We start from the raw sequence: 26,304 nt of genomic DNA on the forward strand, positions 1-26,304 counted from the left end.
AGAAAAACAACAAAACAAATGAATGACATATATCTGCTATATGGAAGCTCCACAGAAGTAACAGGCACGGCTTTACTCTTGTCTGGTTTTGGAACATACCCGCTGACGTCTTCATACCCAACCTGGGGTCTTGGACCCCCTTAGGTTCTGTCTGCTCTGAGGTTGTTTAGTAGTGCCAGCAAGGTAGTTCGGGAACTCAGTCTCAAGCCTAATGATTCACACCCGACATGCATCTTAATCAAATCACATGACACACATAGTTCCCATTAGGTAGTCTATTCAAGCTGTAAGATTTCCGGTCTCTTCCTCTGCTCTGGAATTTCCAGCTCCGCCCACCCTCATTTTCAACTGTCCTCCACCCCAGCATCCACCTGTTGGCTCTGATGGGAGGTTTAAGATGTTATCTCATTACTCTTTAATTCTGCGTGTTCGGTTTTGTTTAAGGCTATTTTGTTTGGATTTGAACAAAAATGATTAAGGGTGCTTTCACATTAGGCCCAGTTGTTTTGAACCGTGGCACGATTCCTCCCCCTCCCCCTTCCCCCGCTGGCTTGCTTTCACACTAGCAACATCGATCCGTGCTCAGGCCCACTTGCGTATGTACTCAGTCTGAAACAGCAGGTGGCGGTATGCACAAAGCTGGCTAACAACCCCGAAAAGGAGGAGAAAGAAGAAGAAGCTAGCAAGTGGGCCTGCGCCCAGGCCCGGTGCCTGGGCGCAGTTTGCTTGCATTCACACTACCCTAACGAACCGGACTTTGGGCTTAAGTGCACCTGGATCCGGGACCAGGCCCCTAGTGTGAAAGCCACCTAAAATTGATATGAATTTTTTAACTACAATGTATCACTGTTTTTTTTGTTTTGTTTTGTTTTGTTTTGTTTTTTTAAGTCTGTCCTCGGGGGCTCAAATTTTCTCGGCTATGAGTCGGGGGGTTAAAAGGAAAAGGGGTTGGGAACCACTGCTCAATATGCACATTTTTATTTTCAATTGCAAATGATTACTGTCACATTTCAGTCTCAGCAGGGATGATCAGGCTGAGGTCATTATTTAACATTAAACAGACTGAAAGGTGCTTTGAGAAAAATATTATGAATGCAACCCATATCCATTTGTTTAAACTTAATAGACCCTTTAGTGATCCAAAAAGCTCCCCTGCTTATATCAACTTTTTGTTTACTCATTTTCATAGCTCTGGAATTTAAAAATGACACAAGAAAGCACATTCAAGGACAACAAGAATTTCAAGAAATTTATTTTTGTCAACATCCAACTTTTAATGTCAAACATTCTCTGTATTAAAGATTGTTGCTTGTAACATTCACCATATAGTTCATGACCCTGGTAGCTTAAAGTTGCAGTATGTAGGGTAATTAGCATTTATTGTTGATTTTTTAAACCCTTTATTCAGCCTGAGTTGCTATTCTCAGCCAAGCACTACATGCTTGCTTTAGTCTAAGCTATTATCAAATAAAGCCTCATGTCTTTAAAGTGCAAATATTTTAGTGCTAGTGCGGTATCCACTACTGGGCTTGTTAAGCTCCGATGATGAGATTGCCAGGTTTTCGATAATGAGAAAAATGAATCACTCGTGCCAGAGGGTTTGCTAACCAAGCATGGCACTCAGATACAGGCAATTAAACTCGGTGCAGTCAAAACTTACAAGGCATTTTGGATTTTCTCCATACTATCAGACTGATCATCCTGTTTCACCCAGTACATGTTTATTTCACCCTGGCGCTGGTTTCTGGCTCAGATCAGAGCCAAAAAAATTATCCCTAAGCATGTAAACAAGAAGATTCATGGCAGACTCTGATCTGATTTGTAGCTGAGTGATGATGGAGCTCCTGTTTAATCTTGGAACAGCTGTGCTAACATACTCAAGTCTTTAGATGACTGACTGACTGGAGACAAAGGAAAATCACCCTAATAAAGATGTCACGCTTAATTTTACACAGCTCATCGTCTTCTATCTGGCAAATAAGAACATCTTGTCCATGGCTGTTTCTTTAAAAGCAGTGAATGGAGACTGGCTGCTAGGCGACAGTTGTTGCAGTCATATCTAAAATTGCTCTTTTCAGTCTGTCCTTTTTAAATCGCCTTTGTAGCATTCATCGGGATGCTGTTGTTGCTCTTTGTGCTTGTAAAACTATCAGTGGTGCTTTTTGTCTTTCTGGGACCATCTGCTGTTTCATCCTTGTTCTTGCGGAAACAGTAGACCCCATATAGGCGGAACTTTTTGTCAGCAAAGCCCAGGTGTCGGACACCTGGTTGGGCTCCTCCACAGCGAGAGCGGGGATTGACGATGGGATAACGGATGCTGCCATCCTCCAGCCAGCCTGCCTCACAGCGGTCCAACAGCTGGAACTTCCATGCAGCGTACAGCTGTCCCACTTTGGCCACCACCGAACCATCTCGAACACAGGCTTTCACTGCCTCAGCGTAGTTCACCTTCTTAAAGCGTTTGAGGAAGTACACTTTCCCTGAGAAGAGAGAAGGGGATGTTTGTTATAAGAGGAGAAGAAAATTCGGGGTTTAGAGAAGAGTTAGGGACCAAGAAACAAACTGAGCCCTGAGAAAAATAGTCCCAGTTTTCTTGGCATCTCTCAGAAAATATCCCTCAAAGACAATACTGAGCGGACCCCAATCCAAATGACTCTTGGAAAACCATTTCCTGCTTTCATATCAGCTCTTGGAACACTTTATCTAGTAGTTTTAAAGAAATTGGCATCATGATTGGCTGAAGAACTGAAATGAATCACAAATTCATGATAAAGAAAGAAGCAGAAGTTAGAGTCCACCAAGAATAATGAGCTTAGTGTTTTTTTGTCTCATGAATTTCAAGTGAGCAGCCTCAGCTTTGCACTTGGCGCAGCCATTGATTTTATGCTTGTTTATGCGACTACTGGCTATTAGAGAGGCAGAATATTTTCTCATATTTCCCCAGAGGACGCTCAGGAAATCTCTTCCAGCTGGACTGAGAAACAGTATCGGTCATGCCACAGCTCAAACCTCCTGCCCACAACAGACTGTCCGCAATAATTAACACACAAGGGAGGCCATGAGCAATTGGTTCTAACATGCAACTTTTAACTCACTGAAGCAAAGAATTTTGTTCCAGTTAACACTATATCCCCAAATAATAATAATAAGTCAGATTCAAATAAAGATGAAGTCTTTTTTTGTTAATACAAATTCAATTCACTTTTAAAAGCTGCAAAAGTGTGAAGTCTTTTCCAAACTTCAAAGATCCACATGCAGGTTTGAAGTCATGGTTTTAAATTATTTATCATTATTTCAAGTAAAGACAACTTCAGTCAGGAACACTCTCATCATACATTTTACCATTTTATTGCAAAATTGATATACAGTTTTACTTGGCATATGTAGTGATAGGGGAGAAATCACTGATAAATGTTAAATAAACCTCGTGGAAAAAAATGGGGCACCACCGATTGATTAACCAATAATCAGTCGGAAAAATAGTAATTTTAAAATTAAAAACAGATTTTAGATTATCAATTAATAAAATCAATTATGAATCAATCTCATAACTAAAGGGTGAATTCTCCATACATTGACTGTTACTTCCAAAAATAAAATGGAGAAGTGAATGCGTTTTACAGATTTATTAAAAACACAAGATTACAAATTTGAAAAATTGGAGAGCCGCGGTTACAGAAAAAGAAGAGTCTTACAGGAGCGTCCCCAAGAAAAAGCGGCTGGAATTAAAAGGCTGGAGGAGATCTCAAAGGCCAAAACAAGAAACGGTCCAAAAGAAACTAAAGGCCGACGGAAGAAAAAGTTGACCAGAAACAAACAAACAAAAGCAAACACGTCGGTGTTAGAGTAAGGAGAGAGAGAGACGTGACGTGAAGCTGCTTGAGAGCGTGCAAAAACTGAAACAAAGCAAAATGAGCAAAAGTAGAAAGAAGTAGCGTAGAAGAGAACTGAGGAAAAGAGAGCAGGACACTCTCTTTTAAAGAAGAAGGCGGGGTCGCGATTACTCCTGGTCTAAGACACGTATCGTGTTTCAGATTCATCCTTCATTCTGATAAAAGTCTACTACATTATAAAATAAAGTAGCAAATATAGCACCGTGAAATAATATTAAGAGACGCGCAGATTTCACATTCTGAATTTGCTATCCTTATCCCAAGTGTGCTTGGCTAATAATAATAATAATAATAATAATTACCATTATATGAGTTAAGCAAAAATAACATAAACAGTATATATAATGATGACATGGCAACATCACATTATATTCTACATAGTCAACAAACAAAAGGTAAATGAGCATGCATAGTATAAATCGGATTATTTAATCCGTCTCCAGTCTCGTCTTGGAAGGCTGTAATAACCAAAACGACCACAAGGGGGCAATGTGGATCCAGGAAAGATTTCAGAGTTCCGCAGCAGCGATCTTTTTTTCATGATTTTTAGAGCAATCTAAACAAAATTTATATCCATGTGCTGCACTCTTCGTCCCGAAGGCACCTGTGGAGACGTAGTGTAGACCAAACATATGATTATAGTCCTTTTGGAGGATTGCAGTTCATGTGGTCAGGATAGTAGAGCAGACATATGGAGTTTATGGCTATCAGTGTCCTCCCATTGATCCCACAGGGAGGTGAGATTTTTATGGCCTGAGAGTTTGGGAGTGTTTGAATTGTCTTGGCATGAATTATCTTAAATAAAACAACCATCAGGATGTACCAGGCACTAATGGAGTTTGTTAAGCTCTTTCTGGTCTTGCGTCTTTAAGTTGGGGTGTTGAGGTGTCACTTAGACTCCACAAAGACTGAAAAAAGTGTAATAAAACTTTAGGAGGGGAAGAGGTCCGTCCTTTCTCACTCAGATGAGAAGAAGTTCGTTTGGCTACCCTAGGTTCTCACTACACATAGAAGGCTCTGCTCAAAAGATTAAAGATTAATGACAATGTGTACTGATTACAATGAAATTCATTCAAAAGCAATTAATCCCTAGTAGCATTAATCTCAATATGAGGGTGCAACAAGCTTTACGCTATAAAGGAGGAGGCTTGGGTGGAGGAGGTTAAGCTTTGCCAGCAGCAGCAGCATAGCACATCAGCATTAATGCAAGCAGGGATTGGTGAGAAGTACGTCATGTTTAAATACACCACTGCTTTGAGGGAAAGAGCTGTGATTGGCTGTGGGAGCTGGGAGGTGATAACTGGGATCAGCTGGCCGTCAGCTGATCACAGCTGGGTGTTGGACTACTGTGTCCTCCATGAACTAACAATGAGCTTCAATTGTTTCTCTAACATACATAGTCAGTGTTTTAAAGCTGAATAATCCTGCTTACTGTTTTGTAAGATAAAGAACGTAAAGCTCATGTGTACACGTTTTAGCTACACTTTAGAAAAAAAATGAAATTAAAAAGACAATCATCATAAAGACTGTTTTTTATGTTGTATTTGCTTAATTTATTTAGTTTTAACATATTCCACTATTAGACTCTCAATAAGTGATTAATTTGTATGTGAAAAGAAATTAGAATTATATTTCTTGTAATAAAAAGAAATAAATAAAGAAATAAATGGAAGAAGTTTGGCACTACCAGACCTCCTCTAAGAGCTGGCCGCCCAGCCAAACTGAGCAATCAGGGAAGAAGTGCTTTAGTAAGAGAGGTGACCAAGCTGGTGGTCACTCTGACTGAGATCCAGAGATCTTGTGTGGAGATGGGACAAAGATTTGGAAGCACAACCATCACTGCAGTGCTCCACCAATCTGGGCTTTATGGCAAAGTGGCTAGATGGAAGCCTCTCCTCAGTGAAAAACATTTGAAAGCCTGCTTGGAGTGTGTGGAAAAAAGCACCTGAAGGACTCAGAAGATTGTCTAGTCTGATGAAACCAATATTGAACTGGTTGGCCTCAGTTCTAAATGTTATGTATGGAGGAAACCAGACACCTCTCTGATAGCATTCCAACAGTAAAGCATGGTTGTGGCAGCATCATGCTGTGGGGGTATTTTTCCAGCAGCAGGGACTGGGAGACTAGTCAGGGTTGAAGGAAAGCTGAATGGGACAAAGTACAGAGATATCCTCAGTGAAATCCTCAGGACCGTTTTTGTGGCTGGACTTGAAAAGGTCTGGTCATGCCAGCTTCAGCAATTTTGTAAAGAAGAATGGAGTAAAAAAAATCGAGTGGCCAGATGTGCAAGCTAGATTAAGACCTATCCACACAGACTCAGTGCTGTGATTGCAGCTACCACATACTGACTTAACAGGAGTGAATATTAATGCAGTCACTTCTTTAACATGACTTGATATTTTATTGACAGTACTTTGTAGAAATCTGTTTTCACTTTGACATTTAAGGTTTTTTGGGGATTTTTTTGGTAATAAAGGGTAAAGATCCAATAGGTTTAATACTTTTCATAGGCACTGTAACTTTTAGTATCTTGAGATTAATCATGCTTAGAAATTTTAACTGTTGGACAGCCCTGTATAAAGGAATATATTATAAATAAATGCATATATGCCTAAATAATTAAATCAATAATTAAATAGCATTTAAAATTATTAGGACATGTACAGTGGAAACTCAGAAAAGTGATAAGAGAATAATACTTCCATTGAACTCATAAGGAATTATGTAGGTCTTTTTTTTTACAAAATAACAGACATATCACTATCTTTTATAAATATTTATAGCTGATCTCTCAAAATGAAAGACAAATAACTTTTCTCAGATGTTTTCTCCTCATACAGCCCTGTTTCAGTCCCCCAAGACTACGTGAGATCTTTATGATGTAAAAACATATCTGATCCTCAACTTTTCTGAGTTTGTGTGAGCTTATGAGCCTGGAGGTGTTGTGTAGACGCTGACAAACCCTCTGTGGGAATGTGATGTAACACTGATGATATAAAAGGCGATATTTAGAGCCCAGAGGACTTTGGGGTTCTGACAGAGCAGCATCAACACAGCCTGATCTAAATCCAATGGCCCCAGGACTGTTAGATCACAAAAAGAGATCAGAGACATGACCCTTAAATCCCAATACACAACAGGAGACGATACTGCATATTCTTCTTTACTACAACAGTGCAACAGAAGCAGAGTAGCACCCTGAAAAACCCATTCCTTTTTCTTTTCATATGTCCTCTGATGTTGGGTAAACTCGATAGATCATGTTGATGGATTACAAAGTGTGATCTTCAGATGCATGCACACACCACTGCAGTCACATCTCTCTCTCTCTCACCGTTAAGCTTGGAAGTGAAGCAGAAAGCATCATAGTGCTCCTCCTCCAAGTGCCGGTAGCCATAGTTACGAATGCCAGCAGGGGTGTCCTTGCGTCCACACTGGTCTCTAGGATGAGCAATAGGGTACTGGACTGAGCCATCTTCCAGCCATCCTGCATTACACCAGTCTAGTCCTTCCAGCCAGGCCTGTAGAGGGAGATAAAGTTGAGGAGCCAGTCATGAAGGATTATGCACGTTACTGGGAGGAGAAAGATTTTGGCTTATCTCCTCTGACATTAGTCCATTAGCACAGGACTTCAGTATGTTAGCCTTTTTTTTAAATAGGAGGATGGACCTGCAGTGAAATTTCTGTGCTGTAATTTGCATATTTTAATTTCAGACTTACTGCTACTCTGAAACAGATTATTAACGAGGTTTGTAGCCAGTTAATTTAGTACAACAGCTAAAAATGAGGCTTGTAAATTAAAGTGGTGCAGAAGGCAGACATATTTGTATTTTTGTTCTGAGCACTGATGAGCTAAAGCTGCATTAGCTCCTGTCTCAGGTCCAGTTGTATGATGTTGCCAACAGTTAGCATGAGTGTAGCTATGGATTTTGGGCCCCCAGAAGGAATATTACACAGGTCCCCCCTCAACTGACTAGCCAAGCAACAAATGTTGCATCATTTTTTACAAATATATATGTATTTTAATGTAATTGAGAGAAATAATTTCCTGATTTATAAGCAATATTTTTACCATGGTTAAACTGAATTTACTTGCATTATTTCGCAGCACTGGACTATACCATTTGGACATTTTTAAGGGAGGAGTTGAGGCCCCCCAGTATTTATTTTACTCTATTTGATACAAATTTCAGTCTGTTGACCCATTCATTTTGTTGTTTTTGATTCAATAATGACACTAATTAAAAAGAAAAAAATAGATAAAAACACACTTGCAGGCTCCTCAAGGGCCCCTCCCAACTGTGGGCCAGGGTAATCAGTACCCTTTTCCCCCTGTGTTACACCCCTAACAGTTAGAACAACGCTTCCCTAAGTAGGCGGGCCCTGGAGGTATTGCAGGTGTGCCGACAGAGGCCAGTTATAATAATCTATAAATATAATTTTTGAAATTGACATTTTGAAAAAGATCAGAAAATACTCATTTACATATTAACAATATTAGTATTTATGATACAAATTTCTCCCTAGAAGTCTTGGAATCAACTAAACACTAGAGATTGTAAATTAGATGTCATCTTTTTAATCATTTATTTTGTCTGCAAGACAGAACTAGTGTCACAGTTTAACTGGTGACACTCCATTAAATGCTAAAACCACTTTCCTTCTGATTATAAGAATCTATCTCTCCCTTTGGAGGCATTACTGCTAGTAAAGGATTTCTGACATGTTTGATATTTTGGTCATACAACTCCAGACGCTCTGACAGTGAGAGCAGAGCCATGAGCAGAATCCTTAACTTTGGGGTATTGTTTCCTTTGTCAACAGTCAGACAACATCTTACATCATCATGGCAAAAGCAGTAATGACTTTCGAATGCTCCTCCACCCCCACTATAATAAAGAAAATAAAAAAAACAGGACATTTTCATACCCACAGACCTTCAGCTGACACAGGGAGAGAGAGAGAGAATGAGTGAGCGAGGATATGACTGGATGCCACTTCAACCTCAGAGTGGGAGACTTTATCGAAGAAAACTCCACAGATTTTTGTCACAGTCCATTCTGACTTCACTCTTACAGTGTGAGCGCTCAGGTGGTGCTGTATAGTATGAGCACATCATTTGTGTGTGACTGTCATGCGTCGTAAGCATTTCAGTTGCACAGTGTCAGCTGACATTCTGCCACAATTATCATAGAGTCGACTTGAAATTGCACAGTGTATACCCGGCTTAAGAAAAGAATTTGAGTCATAAAGTACAATTGACAAGCCAGTGCCATTCATTTTGTTGTGATCAGGCCTTGGCAAAGTTACATTTTCTTTCTAACATTCATCTCTATAAATATACTTTTTAACTCAACAAACTCTTCCCTGGTAACCTTAATGTCTTCAAAAGCTAAGCATTTGTATTGGATTTCTCTGTTCATGCCTGAAAAATATGGAGGTCAATACTTAGAGTCTCATGGTACAGTTGTGTTTGGGATTTAGTTGGCTCCAGAGTATTTTTGGGCTTCAAACTGGGCCACAGCATACTTAAGTTTGGGAAAGATGAGTAAGAATATCAAACACAGGAGATGTAAGTCAGTATGGCCTCTTTAGGGAGTGACTAGTCAACGTGCAAACACAGAAGCTAGGCGATGTATCCCAACAAACAGGCCTCTTTGAATCACATAGCTCATTATAAGATAAAGCAAATAAAATGAAGAAAATCATGGTTTACTTTGTCTACTCTGGCTGGTCTCCCCTTAAAGGGTCCATGCTGACTGACTGGCAGCTCCTGGGGCTGAAATACCTACCACCAGCACTGGACTGGGAAGATAATTTGGCCTTTGCATCTTTTGGTGCAAACCAGGCTTTTACTTCAGTTGAACAGGACATAACTACAGTGTTTCTTCATGCCCTTTAATTGGTCTAGCAGAACAAAATCCCAGACTACTAGATAGCTGAGTATGAAATGACTGACAAATAAAATTAAGTATATTGTCACTTTCTAGACTCTCTTGTTTGCTGAGGTAAATATATTACATGAATAAATAAATGAATAAGTGGCCCCAAATTATAGTGGCCCCAAAGTTCTTCAGCCCACCTGGAAAATGCACTGAATGCCAGCTTAGGCCGTCCACACACTAGACAATTCTGTAATCTGAAAAGATTTTTAAACTGTGGGAGACCACAGACTTCAGGACAGTTTCCATTGATTTTTCATCTTTAATCCTCCTAACGCAAACTCGACGACTCAGCCAGACTGTCAGATCACTGAAGACCACACACCTGTTGACCTGCCTATGACCTCACGTGATCACGTGACTTCAGAAAAAAAAAAAAAAAAACATGTCTGTCAATACCATCTTGCTGCCTCTCCGCAACAGGCTGTCCTGGCATGTGTTACAGGTGCAGCAAAAATCATAAAACAAAAGAAAGACTCAGGACGAAATCCTGGCTGGAATTAAGGTACAGTTGTGTTTATGGTTGTGGGTGGTGAAAGTACGTATGATCTGTCTGGTGACGCTACCCGGTGTGCTCGCTTTCATTGGTTGTTGTAGGTACTCTGTCAGCAGCACTACGACCTAGAATCGTAAATATCAAACATCGTAAATATCAATGATATTTACAATTCAGGATCTGGGAGGCTACGACGCGATTTGGAGCAGTAAATTAATCATGTTGACACCACACACATGCAGAGTACTCAGACAAATAACCGTTTGCAATGTGGCTCCAGTAGGTATACACCCCCAAAATCGTTGGAGGGGTCAAATCTTGCCTAAAATCTGGCTTAAAATCCTGCAGTGTATGGCCGGCCTTACCAGTCCAGCCCTGCTTACTACCAAATTAATACCTCTAAAATCCCCTAATCAAAAATAATGAACTATACCTTTAATATTAGGATAGTATATTTAATATACTGTAGATCAGGAGTGTCCTAACTGCAGCCCAGAGGCTAAATGCGGCTGTGGTCCATTTTTAAATGGCCCACAACAGATTCTAGAAATAAGATAACACATTTGAAAACAGAGCTTGTACTAGACTGTATTTTCCTTCTTACTGGTACAGACATGTTAATTCTGTAAACATTTAGACATGAAGAATTTGTTGATTTGTTATTTCTTTCATAACTATAGTGAGATGAGAGTGTGAAATATTAATTTATGAATCTCAATCTAAAACTAATATCTTGGTTCTTGATGCCCTCACAGATGAAGACAAAAGGATTACAGCAGCAAATAGAAACACAAATCAGAATTATTTGCTCCACTATCTGTTCAGTCTCAAGGTCTGATTTGCAAAATAAATCCCACTATTCAACTTTAAGCACTGAATGTGGAGATGAGCTGTCAGCATCTCTTCTTTCTGCTAAACATGGTTCAGGTCTCATCTTCAAGAGGCAGATCCAGTGGTAGCCAGGGCCGATCAGAGTCCCCCCTGAAATCTGATTAGCCACCCCAAAATTCTAAACATTAATTTGTTATTTGTCTTGTCAGCCATTAAAAAGCCATTTAAGCATGTTCAATAAGTTAGCATATTTACACTGTCATAGAGTGTAGACACACTGCACTGGTCTTAACAACCACTACAGACTACAGATGAGGTCTATAAAAGTGGCCCATTCATCCTCCTGTTACATACTGATGCGACAGTTGAGCCATAGTAACATGATAAAGTTACCTTGTGCAGTTGAGAATGGGAGGCTAGAATTGCATCCTGCTTTTTGCAAGCATCCTCAGCCTGGTGGTAATTAAGCTTGTAGCGCCCCTCACGGGGGTAGTAGGGAAAAACCACTCCTGTAGAGGACAGAAAGACCTACTGGTGAGTGTTGCAATCTTAATTTCACTGTATGCATTTACTCAGGTTTCGTGAGATGAATTCAGTTCTTTTTAATGAAGAGGTATTTTTAACTTGATAAAGCATTAAAAACATCAGAGCTTTAAAGTGTAACAAACCCCACAGACCACACAGTTTAGAAGAAAAATGTTTAGGTGTAGATGTTCATACTGACCAGTGGCAAAGCCTCACCCTTAAATACCAAGAGCTAATGATGTTTCCTAGCAGCTACACATGCACTCAGGCATCCAGCTCATAGACCTCCATAGAAAAGCTTTAGAAATGTTGATTTTACTGCAGTTTTATTGAAATTTGTACAGTTACAGCTTTGAACAATCATCAGACAATGTGCATGAGTTAAAAACAAAACTGATATGAGGTATCCTCAGAGGCTATGAAATGAAGTGTATTTCATACCATTGGTCCCCATCCTGGGGTTTGGGGCACCAGAGATCTCAAGGGGTCTTTAAGCTCATATATTGACAAGAAACCTTAAAAAGAAAGTCTTAAATTGACATGAAAAAAATGAAATTTCCAAGTTGAAAAAGATGTAAATTTTGACTTTATAAACTAAAAAAAATCACGTTTCTAAAGTCATAAATTTATGGCATTGTAACATCAAAAATATTCAAGAACCAAATTGAAACAGTAGTCTGACAGCCCCAGTTTAAAGAAATGTCTCTTAATTCCAGATAATAATGATAATGTAACAAATCTGGGTTGAAATCTGTAGTTCCTTCCTGATCAGTCCCAGTGAAAAGTGTAATTCTATTCAGGCTCTCAACTGCAGGATTTGTGTAAGGAAAAAGCTTTATCTGGTAGGGTTCTCTACCATACAATCAAACTTTTTTGAACACAGAAAACATATGACTTTTAAACTTGAAACTTTGGAATTTTTAAAAATAAATTTACAACTTTTTCAACTTGAAATTTTTTCTTGAAAATTAACAAATCCTCTATTTATTTATTTTTATTTATTTATTTATTTAAAGTGGACCTCATACACCTTCAAAACAATGGGTAGTTTATACTCTGACAAGTTCATGTAGGTCTATTATGTTGGGATTTTGTCAATTAAAGCAAATAAACTTGATATTTATTTTTCCAAGTGGGTTCCTTTGGGCTTTAGCTTTTCTCAGAAATAAACAGAGGGATTGGGAAAAAAGGTGGGGAACCACTGCTCTACAGGATCAAACCAAACTACTGCAACTGAATTATCACTAGAGCTCAACAGTAATCGCTCACTAATATCATACATTCTTGTGTTTCTGCAGGACCATGTAGAATCATTTTACAATCACTAATGATCAAACTCACAAAAGCATAGCATAGACTGTATGGTATTGTTGATGATGATGATGATTGTGCAAAGACTGAGTGGCCGTGTCCTATCCCTCCCCTCTCTCCCCCTCCCAGCTTTGTCTATTACATAAAGAGAAGATGCACCCCAGCCAAACTCCTGGGTTTAGTTACTATTGAACAAAATCTCTTTCAGTATCGTAAATTCCTGACCTTCTAGGTCCAGGTTGACAAACCCTGTGTCGTCCTCCATGTCATTGGTGACCTCACACTCATAGCGCCCGTAATCCTCCAGAGTGACATTTTGGATGATCACTGAAGCGTCGCCTGGTCCCGCCTGCTCCAAAAACACGCGGCCTTTATAGGACCCAAATACACGCTGCTGCCTGAAAGACATGACAGGAAATATTTTTCTTCTCTTGAAACATTCTGTCATACAAAAGCCAGGTTCAACTGAGTACTTTGATTGTGTAGACCTTTAATGTATAACATCACACATTATGTCCTTTCAAATCCCACCCATGCCTGGACAGCAAAAAGGGCATGTTTCCAGTGTTTCTGCTCTAGAATTCTCCTGCCCACAAATTCCCAGTGATATTCTTTGTAGATCATATTTGTACACTGAAAGTTTAGAGAGCTCTAGGTGTCAGAATTAGATGTCTGCAAATAAATGGATGAAGCGCAAAGCCAAACATTTTACCATAACAATGTCTCGTATATATTCAGCCTTCTGATTTCTTATTTCTCTGTATATGTCTTGGAGTAATTTTGGTAGGCCAGCCACTCATGAGAAGGTTTCCCACTGTTCCAAAATTTCTCTGTTTGTGGATAATGGCTCTCACCGTTGTTTGCTGGTGGGGGACTTTTTCACTTTTTCTAAGTGCCAGGTTTGGGTGGCTTTTTTCCTTCATAAATGAAATAATAATTTAAACACGCACTTATTATTCACTCAGGTTATCTTTGTCTTAAATTTGTTTGATGATCTAAAGAATTCAACAAATATGCAAAAGTGAAGAAATTAGGAAGGGAGCAAATACTTTTCCACAACACTGTAGGTAAGTTGGCTTTTGTATGTTGTGAGATCACACCCCTAGTAGGAAGAAACATTTCTTTTAGTCTGTTCTTCACAAGTTTCACTGACTCACTAACTTTCTGTTGCTTTTATGGCTGCAAAACACAGAATGTTATCAACTAAAAGCATGTTAGTCTAATGTCAACAATAGCATTTCCACTGTCCACTGTCATGTATGACATCATACTGTGTGCTAGGCTAGGCTATATCACTATCAGTTAAATTCAGTCAGTAAGAGGATATTTGTTGGATTGGGTCCCATAACAGAGATCAATGATGCAATGTAGAGATATAAAGACTGACAATGATATGATGAATTATGCACATAAAAATGTTACCTCCCCAATGCCACAAAGACATCTTCAAACTGCAGTGCGTCAGTCACTTTTGTCCATTTAATCCGGATTCGAGCAGGATCTGTGTTCTCTGGCTCATGGTGGAATCTGCAGGGCAGAGTGATGGAGCCGCCTCGATGTGTCACCACTTTACCTGGAGCAGTCTGCACAATCACTGCTCCACTGTCATCCTCTGGGAGGAGAGAAGGGAGGAGAACGACTAAGTTGTTAAAATATTTTATTCAAGAATGATAAACTATGTCTCTTGTCACATTTTTTTTCGTTTACTGTTTCTGATAAATGACTGGGATGCCCATCACTGATACCACACTCCTTTGTGCAGTTAAGTCCTGGTAGTCTTTTCAACAAATACGATGAAAATGCTCAGAACTGTTATTTTAATCATTATTTCATTGTGTCTGTTAGGATTGGGTTAAAAGACTCCAAATTGGATAAAACCCAGTCAGCTTGTGCACAGCATGTAGCATGTTGATAGAGTAGGAGCACTTTTCGTGGTCTTAAGAGTCCAGAAAATGTGCAGCTACCCTCTTTATCCACCACAGCTTGTCATTATCCAAACTTTAGCCTCAATATCTGCCGAGAGCATTTCACTGCAATGTCCTAAGGCTATTGATAACCACAGGCTTCTATTTACAAATGGGCAGCAACAACAACAGCCAGTCTGAGTTTTTAGCAGGTATTTGCTTTTCTGCCATGATTGTGTTTGTGTACCATGGCTGCCAAGGACTGCATACACACAAGATTATTAAATTCGAAACATTCAGTAAGCATCTGCACAACTTTTCTGCTCTTCCATATAAAGGCAACTACAATTATCCATGTCAGCCTGCAATTTCTGCCACTGCTTTCTATTCTCTGCAAAGCTGTTTACCCCCCACTGAAACAAAAGAAACAAGGCAAGCAAGGGCTTTCCAAGCAGAGACATTAAAGTTCACCTTTGCTCCAGTTTGCTTTTTCTGAATCTTGTGATTCTACCACCTCAATTCCAAAAAAGTTGGGGCGCTGTGTAGAATGTAAATAGTAACAGAATGCAGTGATTGTCAAATCTCATTGCCCATATTTCATTCACAATAGCACATAAAAACATATCAGATGTTGACAATGATTGTGAAAAATATCAGCTCATTTTGAATTTGGTGACAGCAACACATCTTAAAATAGCAGGGACACAGCAGCAAAAAGCTGGAAAAGCTGATTAGAAAACAGCTAATTAGGTAAACTGAAAACTGGTCTGTAATATGACTGTGTATAAAAGCGGCTTTTTAGAGAGGCAGAGTCTCTCAGGGGTGAAGATGTGCAGAGGTTCCCCAATCTGTAAAAAACTGTCTTAAAATTGTGGAACAATTTCAGAAAAATAATTCCTCAACATTAAATTGCAATGAATTTGAATTTCCAATCATCTACAGTGCATAATATCATCCAAACTTTCGGAGAATCTGGAGAAATCTCTGTGCTAAAGGGACAAGGCTGAAGGTCAATATTGGATGCTCAAGATCATCGGGCCTTTAAGCAGCACTGCATTCAAAACTGGTATGAGTCTGTACTTTAAACCATGCATGGGCCTCTTTCAGAAATCATTGCCTGTCAAATATTTGCCATATTGTCTGGGCCAAATCTCTTTTTAAATGGATTGAGGCAAAATGGAAAACTGTTCTGTGGTCAGATGAATCAAAACTTGAAATTCTGTTTGAAAACCATGGAAGCTGTGTCCTGCAGATAGGGACCATCCAACTTGTTATGAGCACACACTTTACAGGAGACATATTTTACCCTTTAAGACAAGTTTATATTAGTCTCGGAGGTCCTCAAAACATGCCTGTGAAGTTTCTAAAAACCCCTCTGTTTCAGCCCCTCTCAGAATGAGCTGTTTCTGTGTCTGTGACTTTTAATGTAATTAGCTGTCTGACTCCACCCCTGACCACACCCCTCTCAGGAAGTCGATGTGGCTCTCCTGATGTTACCATGTTACAGACACTTTAAGTGTAGGGCCTAACTGGGACTTAAACCATCAATCTTCCAGACCAAAGTCAGCAGGGTAACCCACTGAGCTATCCAGCATCTCAGCTGGCTGAGAGGAAGATCAGGAATGGAGGGTGGAACTTTCTTCCAAGTAGGAAGGGCCAACCAAATGTGGAGGTGGGTGCTTACTCCCCACATGAGGTCATGAGGGAAAAACTGAGAACGGCTTGTTTCAGCACACATTTTCTGAAAAGTGGAGAAGGAGGGTGGAAGGGAATGGATTTTTCTGGTATTTGAGGGGATTGTAGACAAGCCAGGGGAACATATTTTTGTTAGAAAAGCCTGAAAAAAAAGTGATTTTTGCATAATACGTCCCCTTTAAAAGTCTGCATCTCTGAGGTTGCTTTAGTGCTTATGGTGTGGGTAGCTTACACATCTGGCAATGCACTATCAATGCTGAAAAATATAAAGAGGTGGTAGAGCAGGGTTGATGTGCTCCCATCCAGACTACGTCTCTTTCAGGGTCAACCTTGCATATTTCAGCAAGTCATTTCTAAACCAGAAGGCAATCATCACTGCAGTCCTCCACTGATCTGGTTTTATGGCAGAGTGGCTAGGTGGAAGCCGCTCTTTAATGCAAAACACATGAAAACCTACTTGGAGTTTGAAAAAACTTCATGTGAAAGCCAAGTGCGCTTTCGGGTGTTTTGCACTGACGAGAGGCCCCCTAATTGCCACACAACCATATGCTCAGGTCGGTGGGGGACTGCTATGATGGTTGTCCTCCTGTAACTTTGTCTCATCGCCAAATAAGTTCTCTGGAATGACTGTTCAGTTCTTGGTCTTTTCTTTTAATGAGGCCCTTCTTCCTTCTTCGAGTTGCTCAGTTTGTGCTCTTGGGAACCTTAAGTGTAACACCTTTTTTTTTGCAGCCTTCCCCAGATCTGTGCATTGCAACAATCTTGTCTCTGAACTTTGCAGGCTGTCCCTTTGACCTCAAGGCTTGATTTTTTCTTTGATATGCATTGCCACCTTTGAGGCCTCTAGCTGTGAGAGATGTGTGCCTTTCCAAATCATGTCCAATCAATTCAATTTACCACAAGTGGACTCCTATCAAGTTGTAGAAAAACCCCAACAAAGAGTGAGTGAAATGGAAGGAACCTGAACTAAATTTCACGTGTTGTTGCAAAGGGTCTGAATACTTATGTAAATGTGGTATTTTTTTTTTTTTATTGTTAGCAAATGTGCAAAAATGTATATTTATTTAAATCTGCTATATTAAAGTTTAAATTGTTGCAGATTATACCTTTAAATAATTAACACAAGAAGCAGGAATAAAGGTTAAGTCATCTGAGAATGTCCCCATAATCCGTATCTCTAATAACCTCTGGACTGCTGATAATATTATCTTAAACAGACAGTATTAGATTTAATAATTCAATTAACACATGACATCTCAATTTTCTCAAAAAAATGTAGAAATGTGTGTTGCATCTAAAGTGAAATGAATTCTTGGTTCACTCCTAAACGGGACATTTAGGATATTTCATGTATTTATATTTTAGAGTTACAACAGACTTGGCTCTTTAAAGTAGAGTTTACATGAATATTCCCTAACTTAATCCAAAATCCTAGATTAGTGTTGAAACCCTGATTTAAAGAGCTAAGGCATTATGTCTTCTGACTTTTCTCCTCTTTAAATCTGTCATTGACTGGTTAAGCCCTTCATCAGATTTAATGCATGCAATCTTCCAAGTTTCAAGGGTGTCGTTCTAATAACATTCCTTTCAAATCTAGCACATGCTGTCACAGCTTTGCAGATCATTTCAGAATGAAGTGCTTAGCCACTTTGAGCTGCAAGAAAGAGGGAAGAAGAAAATGTCCTTACCAAGCACATGCACCACCTTTCTTCTACCCTTCTCCACATCAGCAGGCAAGGAAGTCACTGAGAGGGCACAAGTCAAGAAGAAAAGTACAGAAAAAGTCTTTCCGAAGGCCAGGGGCTGCTGCTGCTGCTTTGAGAACTGCAGGAAGGAACACAACAGAGAATAGAGGTTATCGCAGGTTTACCAAAAATGGAAGACCAGATGGTAGCTTTCCAGGGGCATAATTAAGAGCTTAAAAACAGAGGTAAGGTGTGCCAAAAGGACCACAACCTGATATCCTGTTATCCTGGTATCACCTCAAGAAGATACAATCAAATACTTTATGACAGTTAGAATTTGGATTGCACTTAATGTGCACTCGCCAGCCACTTTCTTAGGTATACATGTTCAATTGTTTGTTAACACAACGAGCTCATCAGCCAATCACATGGCAGCAATTCTGTGCATCTAGCATGAAGACATGGTCAAGACGACTTGTTGAAGTTCAAACTGAGCATCAGAAACTTTTTCAGGCTTTTCTAACACAAATATGTGTCCCTGGCCTGTCCACAATCCCCTAAAGTACCAAAAAAATCCATTCCCTCTCCCCCTCTCTTTCTCCACCTTTCAGAAAATATGTGCTGAAACATGCCTCTCTCAGATTTTACACCTAGTGACCTCACCAGGGGCCTAAGTACCCGCCCCCAGGTTTGGTTGGCCCTCCCCCACTTGGAGAAAAGTTCCACCCTCCTCTACTGATCCTCTCAGTTGCCAGCTTAGATGCTGGATAGCTCAGTGGGTTACCCTGCTGACTTCGGTCTGGAAGATTGATGGTTCAAATTCCAGTCTGAACTTTGGAACAAAAAGTATCTGTAATGTCATGAGTGCTGCATCCATTTCCTGAGAGGGGTGTGGTCAGGGGTGGAGTCAGACGGCTAATTACCATTTAAAGCCACAGACACAGAAATGGCTCGTTCTGAGAGGGGCTGAAACAGAGGGGTTTTTAGAAACTTCACACATTATCACACATTTCTCGTTACTTTTACAGCCGACGACCCATTGATGAAGGTTAGCAAACATCCGGTTCAGCGGACGACGTGACGGGACCATAAGCACATCAGCATCCTGTGACAGAGAATAGCCTCTGCAGAAACACACAAACAAGCACAGACACTGAACACACACATGGCTGAGCACTCGAGCGTGAGCTCTCTGACTTGGAAATATGAGCATTACTTTAGAACAGGGAAGTAAGCTTTCCACCTCCAAGAACAGTAATTTTAACTTCACTAAGTACAGAGTGAAACAACACGCTTCAGCTAAACTAGTTTCCAGAGAGCCGGATGCTACAAACACCACTAACCCAGGTACAGCTAACGTTAGCTGGGCAGACCAAGCAGAGAGGAGCCACTCCATGCAAACAACCAAGGCTGGATTTAATTCACCGCCAGCTGCAGAGTGTGTCACCAAGGAAGCACTCAACAGACTGATAGCAAGGTATGTTGTTGAAGACACACTTCTGATATAAGCTGTATAGTCCGCTGCCTTCAGAGAAATAACGAGAAAAAAAAAATAAGGCAAGGGATAGGACCACCAAGCAGAAAGAAATTTAGAGTGCAGCTTAGATTTATAATCTTTTCCCTGTCAGAAGAGTACATCTATTTTAGACTCCTTAAACAGTGTAAAAATGCTTTAATAGTGTCAAAAGGTGAGAAACATTTCAACTGTGTTTTACTGTTTCATCACTTTCCAACATAATGATAATGGCTACAATGTTATAAGACATTACAGTTATTTCCTCTCACACTGTCACAACAACACAAATTAAAGTGTAAGTGAACCCCCGGCTCAGAGCTAACTGCGCCCACCTCCATAATTCAAAAAATGCACAGAAAGTGAGCAGTTTGGTTCTGAGAGGAGGGAGGGGAAAAGGAGGGGGGCTTTCGAGATGAGGCGGAGGTGACAGTGATGTCCTCTTGTCAAAGAGAGACACCCACAGAGTCCCACAACACTGCTGCCTCATAGCGATCTTTTAAAGTGGAGGAGTTTTCCCCTCTAGAGTCCCCTGACGCAGGCTATAGTGTCGTGGTGGACCGTGGTGGTTCTGAGCACTACCTGTTTGGTCCATTGGCTCCAGCAGCAGCGTTACTATAGCTTTCAGAGCCGAGACAGTGCAGGTGCAGGCAGGAGAGGACGGGATAGTGTAACGCTCTGCCTTTTATATAGAGTATGTGACGTAGAAACCTACCGATGGTCAGTTTCTGCATCACATAAGCTAATTAAAAAGCTAATTAAAAGCCGTAAAATCCAGATTTTTATCAGTTTGGTGCAAATTTCAGCTATAAAACCAACACTGATGTGTTTTATTATAGTTCTGTCGATACCTCAGTGTACAGTTGAAAAAAAAGTTAAAGTGTTCACTACCTCTTTAATGTGATGTGTACAATAGTGAGGATTGAAGCAAAAAAAGTAACACCTGAGTTACTTTTCAAAGCATCTATTTATTTTTACAATGCAGTTACTCAGTTACTAACTCAGTTACTTGTTGCAAGCAACAACTAATAATTGTAATGAGTTACTATTTTTAAGTAACTTTCCCAACACTGGTCATAATCCAGCCTTTGCCCTTGCATTCTGCCTTTCAGTCATGGTCAAACCCCTCCAGAGAGTGCATACATTTAAGCTGTTAAAATGCTGGGTATTTTAGTTGCACAGTGAGGGGGACTAAGTTTTGCAGAAAACTGAATTACTTCAACTTCCTCAAAAAAGGAAAATAAGGTTAGCAGTCTTTGCTGTGTTTGGTTTCAGAGTCTTCTTTCCATACTAAGTGCCAGCTGTGGAGCTCACAGTCACAGTATGAAAAGAGGAGATAGCGTTCTCAGGATAGTCAAGACGTTAAGCTTGTTTGGCACTTTTTATCTTGGCTGCCAAGAATGAGTTTAAGGGCAAGTTTGGGAATTTTTCGAAGGGAAAGTTTGTCACAGTGGAGTCCAAGTGTAAACAAAGGAGTATACTGTATGGAGATGTGAACCACAGAATAAGAAGAATAAGTCTGTTGTTTTTCTGCACATGCAACATGTTCATGCTAAAGGGCAAAGACACTTGAACACACATTCAACATGGATGCTTTTTCTTCTTTAGCACTAATTATCTCTGCAAGTTCTCTGTGGCCAATGCATCAAAACACAGCTGCATGCCTGTGTGTATTTTAAGCCAGCATGTGACACCCCCCCCCCCCCCCCCCCCCCAGGTGATGCTGACGTAGTCCATGATGGATTACAAAGGAGGCAGCCTTCTGCAAAATACAAACACATCCTCAGATGCATGGGTTTTGCCACTTTGCAGGTGAAATGATAGCAGCATTCTAACAAGATGCACATGTAACAAATGCTGCTACATGTGCACAGCTAAAGGCTTCCATTGTCAGACGTGTGTGAACAACCACATCTGATCTATAAACAGTGGCATGATTTCTGCAGTTCATAACATCCTAATAGGCCTCAGTGAAGTAGATTTACTAAAGCAACCACTTTACATGCACATGAGAATGATAAAAAGCCTTCCTGCATCATTCCCTCAAGGTGAGTTCAATGAGCATCCCTGCAGTTGTCATGCAGCACAGTGAAGTGCAGAGTACAGTTGTATTAATGGAGCACAGAAGTCAACTTACCATGGTGCTATGACACCAGGATTACAGCCTGGTTGAATCAGGATGTGTCGCTGTGTCGTTTAACTTCTTAGCCGAGCTAAATGTTGCTCTGCAGCAGCAGCAGCAGCACTCGCCTCTCTCCCTCCCTCTCTCTCTGCTTCCAGTCCCATCGCTGATCTCTCACACTGCAGGGGAACCAGCAGTGTTTGTGGGACCTGCAGTCCTCAGATGACGCAGCACAGAATAGAAAGTGCAGATGGTGTGGAGAAGTCAAACTGCAAACATTTTACACTGTTTGAAGTTCCATATCTTTCTATTTATCATTAAAACCCATTAGAATGTCATGTATGGTTCGAGGATATACATATAACTATATATTTTAGACTGATAGTAAATATTGCCAATTATTTTTTCATCATAACATTCTATTTTTAAAGACATAATGAATCTGTTACTCAACCTTATTTTCTGGCTTCCTTTAACTGGAGTACTGGAATGAGAACATTTCTAATGCCAAATAATAAACCTTATTGAACTTAGGACTAACATGTTAATCTGGTTTCTGGGCATTATCCAGTGGATCAATGCACTTAGAGGTGGATATGATTATCTTAGGAATTTTGAGGATATTTTTATTGCTAATCAATGGCCAACACAAGCCCATTTGTTGGTCAAGGGTTGGTCCAAGCCATAAAGGCCAGAGCAACATTTTTCCCCAGTCCAGCACTGCTTGTACGCAATGAATTTTTATCCTCTGAAATGAGGGTTCAGGTTTTGCAGAATTGCAGTATTGCAATTGGGTCGTTCTGAAGAGCTCACGGGTTTCTAGGGTGGTACTGGGGTGGATTCCACCTTTGCAATAAGATAGTTCCTGAAATGTTATCCATGCTGGATATTCTACAGTCAACTGTGAGTAATATTATTAGAAAGTGGAAGCATTTAGGAACAACAGCAACTCAGCCATGAAGTGAGAGACCATGTAATATCACAGAGAAGGGACAACGACTGCTAAGGCATGTGGTGCGTTAAAGTCACCAACACTCCGCTGATTCCATAGCTGAAGAGTTCCAAACTTCCACTGGCATTAATGTAAGCATAAAAACCATGCAGTGGAAACTTAACGGAATAGGTTTTCATTGCTGCACACAAGCCTCACATTGCCTAGTCAGTGCAGAGTGTTAGATGGAGTGGTGTAAAACACACCAACCCTGGACTGTGGAGCAGCAAAAACATGGTTTGTGGAGTGACCAATCACGCTTTTTTTGGCAGTCAGATGGGTGAGTGTGGGTTTGGCTGATGCCAGGAGAACGTTACCTGCTTGACTGTGTTGTACTATCTGTGAAGTTTGGTAGAGGAGTGATAATGGTACGGAGCTGGTTTTCAGGGTTTGAGTTAGGCCCCTTATCTCCAGTGAAGGGCAATCCAAATGCTTTTGCATACCAGAGACATTTATGGCAATGCTACGCTTCCAACTTTGTGGCAACAGTTCTTGGAAAGCCTTCAAAGACACGTGGAGGTTGTTATAGCTGCAAAAGGGGGACCAACTTCATATTAACATTCATGTATTTAAATACAATGTCATTACAGTCCCTGTTGGTATAATGGTCAGGTGGCCAAATACTTTTGTCCATATAGTGTATCTAGTAAGTTAGATGAATGGCTGGTATATTAATAAACATAAAGGAATAACATATTGTGAAGTTATGCCTGATTTTCACTTACGTATGTGACTAATGTCCATTCAGCCATAAATGCATCAATGAGATCTTCCACTGTCCAAACACAAGGAAGTGCACTTCTTTAGGGATAGATTGAAACCTTATAAAAAAGTACCTGTAGCCATGTGACTAGAATATTTTTCACCTTTCTGTTACTTGGAATACACAGTGCTTAACAAATTTATTAGACCACCCTAACCCTAACCAAAGTAAGGTTTATGCCACAGCTGCCCTAAATTAACAGCATTGGTAATTACCAAAATCATTTTTTATGTTTCTGCAATGGTTAATACACCAAAATGTAGAAGCTCTTTAACCCAAATTATATTTTTAATGCTAAAATATAATCATTATTGTTATCCATGAATTTTCAAATTGGCTGATTTACAAAAAAACTGAAAAAATAGAAAAGCACATTAATATTTCTTGATTAATACGTCAAATTATAGTTATTTACTTGCATTCCTGAACATAAAAATTAGTTTTAGTGCTTTAATGTTATGCTTGATTAATTTCTGACCTCTCAGAGCAGCCCAGTGAGCCGGCTCAAATTTGGGTGAATTCAGTTTGAAATCCCTCATTCCTGTTCAAAATGGTAAAACGTGGAGAGCTCACTGAAAATAAAAGAGTCCGCATTAAAGCACTTCATGATGCTGGATGGTCTTTGAGATAAATATGACAGGTGGTCTAATAAATTTGTTAAGCACTGTATGTGCCCAAGACAAGAAAAGGGACAGTAAATAAGTGACAAAGTTAACCTGCCAGAAACATAGCATGTTATGAGAAATAGACATAATAATTGCTGGACAAGCTAAGCTAACTCCATTCAAATGTTTATTTCTATGTAAACTAACCCATTTTAATCTTCTCATGACTTCTAACTTTTCAATTAGATAAATACAAATATTTTAAAGTACCAATACAATTTGATAGCTCTCCATATTGACTGACAAAGCGTGCTATATTTCATATCAAAGTGATTAATTTGACAGTATTGTCAGCCTGTAGCCTGTTAACTAGTTAGAAGATTGTGATGTTAAGCTAGCACACTGGAACAGGGTCTCTCCATAATTCTCTGCAAAAGTTCAATTTTTCCAAAATACTTGCAAAATTTGCAAGGACTCCAAGAATTTGCCAGACTCCATGTATGCCATACAGCAAAGCCATCTTGCAAAGATCCAATCTAAAATGTTTGTGCAATCTGCAGATTTTGAGGATAACGGGGCAGTAGGTGCAGGCAGGGTTTAGTTGTACTGAAAGTAGATAACAATGGCTGCTGCTAATGCAGCAATTAACCCTGGTGTATCTACTTTAAGTATAGCTGCAGTTTTATCCGACTGTACCATGTTTCTGTATGAAGTAAATAGCAGAACACAACACTGAAAGCTTTCCATGACAGCTTCGGGGGGCATGCAAACAAAACTACTAGGCTACTGGCACCTCATAACTGACCAAGTTTTATTGAACTTAATCAAGCAGAGTTATCATTTAATTAAATGGGTTTGTCAGTTAAGTCCATGTGATGGTGAGTCAAAGCTGAGAGTGAACACTGATGAAATATCAAGGAAATATTTTTGCTCATGCATCTGTTCATCGAGTTTGTGGCTGTTAACGCTATCTAAAGTAACTGCAGGAAGACTCAGACATGAGTTCTACTGTGGCATGGCATCGTCATTGCCTTCCATATGATCACCAGTGGGCTGAGAATAGCATCTCTGATATGTCTTATAGTGAAGTACCCTAAAACTAGCATATAGGATTCTCATTCATACTCCAAGTGACTTCCATGAGAGGATCAGGAAATGAAAAAAACGCCACTGTTTTTGTGCAGGGTGCTGCTGGGATTCAAGCTGACTAGCCGTGTCTTGTAGAACATTGAGGGGGACCTGTCAACTGCACTGCAGCAGCCTGACTTACTGCAGTCCTGTAGCATCACTGTGAGAGGACTTAAAGGAGTTCAAGAATTCTGCCAAGGTTCTCCCTGAAGCCCTGCAGACCTTTCAGCACGAGAGGAGGAAGAAAAAGGTGAAATACTGTTGGCAATGAAAACAGGTTGTATTGAAGTGAGAAATTTAAGCTTAAGGACATTAACGCTCACAGCTTTTAGGCTTTAACCAACAACTACATGTGTCATAGGGATATCGGGGGTATTAGTTCTTCTAAAATTACCAAAAATATAATTCAAAAAAACTGGCTGGAGCAGAAGGATTGCTTCAGATTACGCGCCCCAGATTAGAGTATAGAGAGACAATCCCAGTAACTATTATAAGTAGAGAAATACACTCCAGGCAACTTTCTTTAAATATTGTTGTAGCAGTTTGGATTTTAAAGAGTGCCTTTTACTTTAGAAGGGAGAGCAACTTATCGAAATAACCACAGATATGAGATGTCTATCAGCAGAGACTCGGTGGGCTGGAATTGGAGACATTTAAAGTGTGACAGCTGAGATTTTAATCATCATTCAGTGTTGGTGTATAAAAGAGCCAATTGCTCATGTTCAGCTTTCCCTGGAGAAACATGGATGAGCAGGGATGATTATGTCTTTGGAAATCAATATCACAAGTGGTTTACTGTTCCTTGCCAAATGAAGTTTGCAATTACAGCCTGTAATGACAGTTAACCTCCAACTGCACATGCAAACAACACCTAAACCATGAGCTATATTGTTGTAAAGC

At 39.9% G+C, this 26,304-nt stretch overlaps 1 protein-coding gene across 1 annotated transcript; it reads right to left on the reverse strand.

Annotated features, from left to right (window-relative positions):
• Positions 1-1,317: 1,317 nt before the first annotated feature.
• On the reverse strand, positions 1,318-22,068 carry hapln4 (hyaluronan and proteoglycan link protein 4). Its single transcript, XM_041791892.1, has 7 exons — positions 21,933-22,068; positions 18,286-18,421; positions 14,421-14,610; positions 13,224-13,396; positions 11,556-11,671; positions 7,228-7,414; positions 1,318-2,480 (listed from the first exon to the last, which is right to left on the reverse strand). The coding sequence occupies exons 1-7, from the start codon at positions 21,933-21,935 to the stop codon at positions 2,089-2,091; spliced, it is 1,197 nt and encodes a 398-aa protein (XP_041647826.1). The 5' UTR covers positions 21,936-22,068; the 3' UTR covers positions 1,318-2,088.
• Positions 22,069-26,304: the final 4,236 nt, after the last annotated feature.

This window comes from Cheilinus undulatus, linkage group 7 (assembly GCF_018320785.1).
Source record: "Cheilinus undulatus linkage group 7, ASM1832078v1, whole genome shotgun sequence".
Taxonomy (NCBI): Eukaryota; Metazoa; Chordata; class Actinopteri; order Labriformes; family Labridae; genus Cheilinus; species Cheilinus undulatus.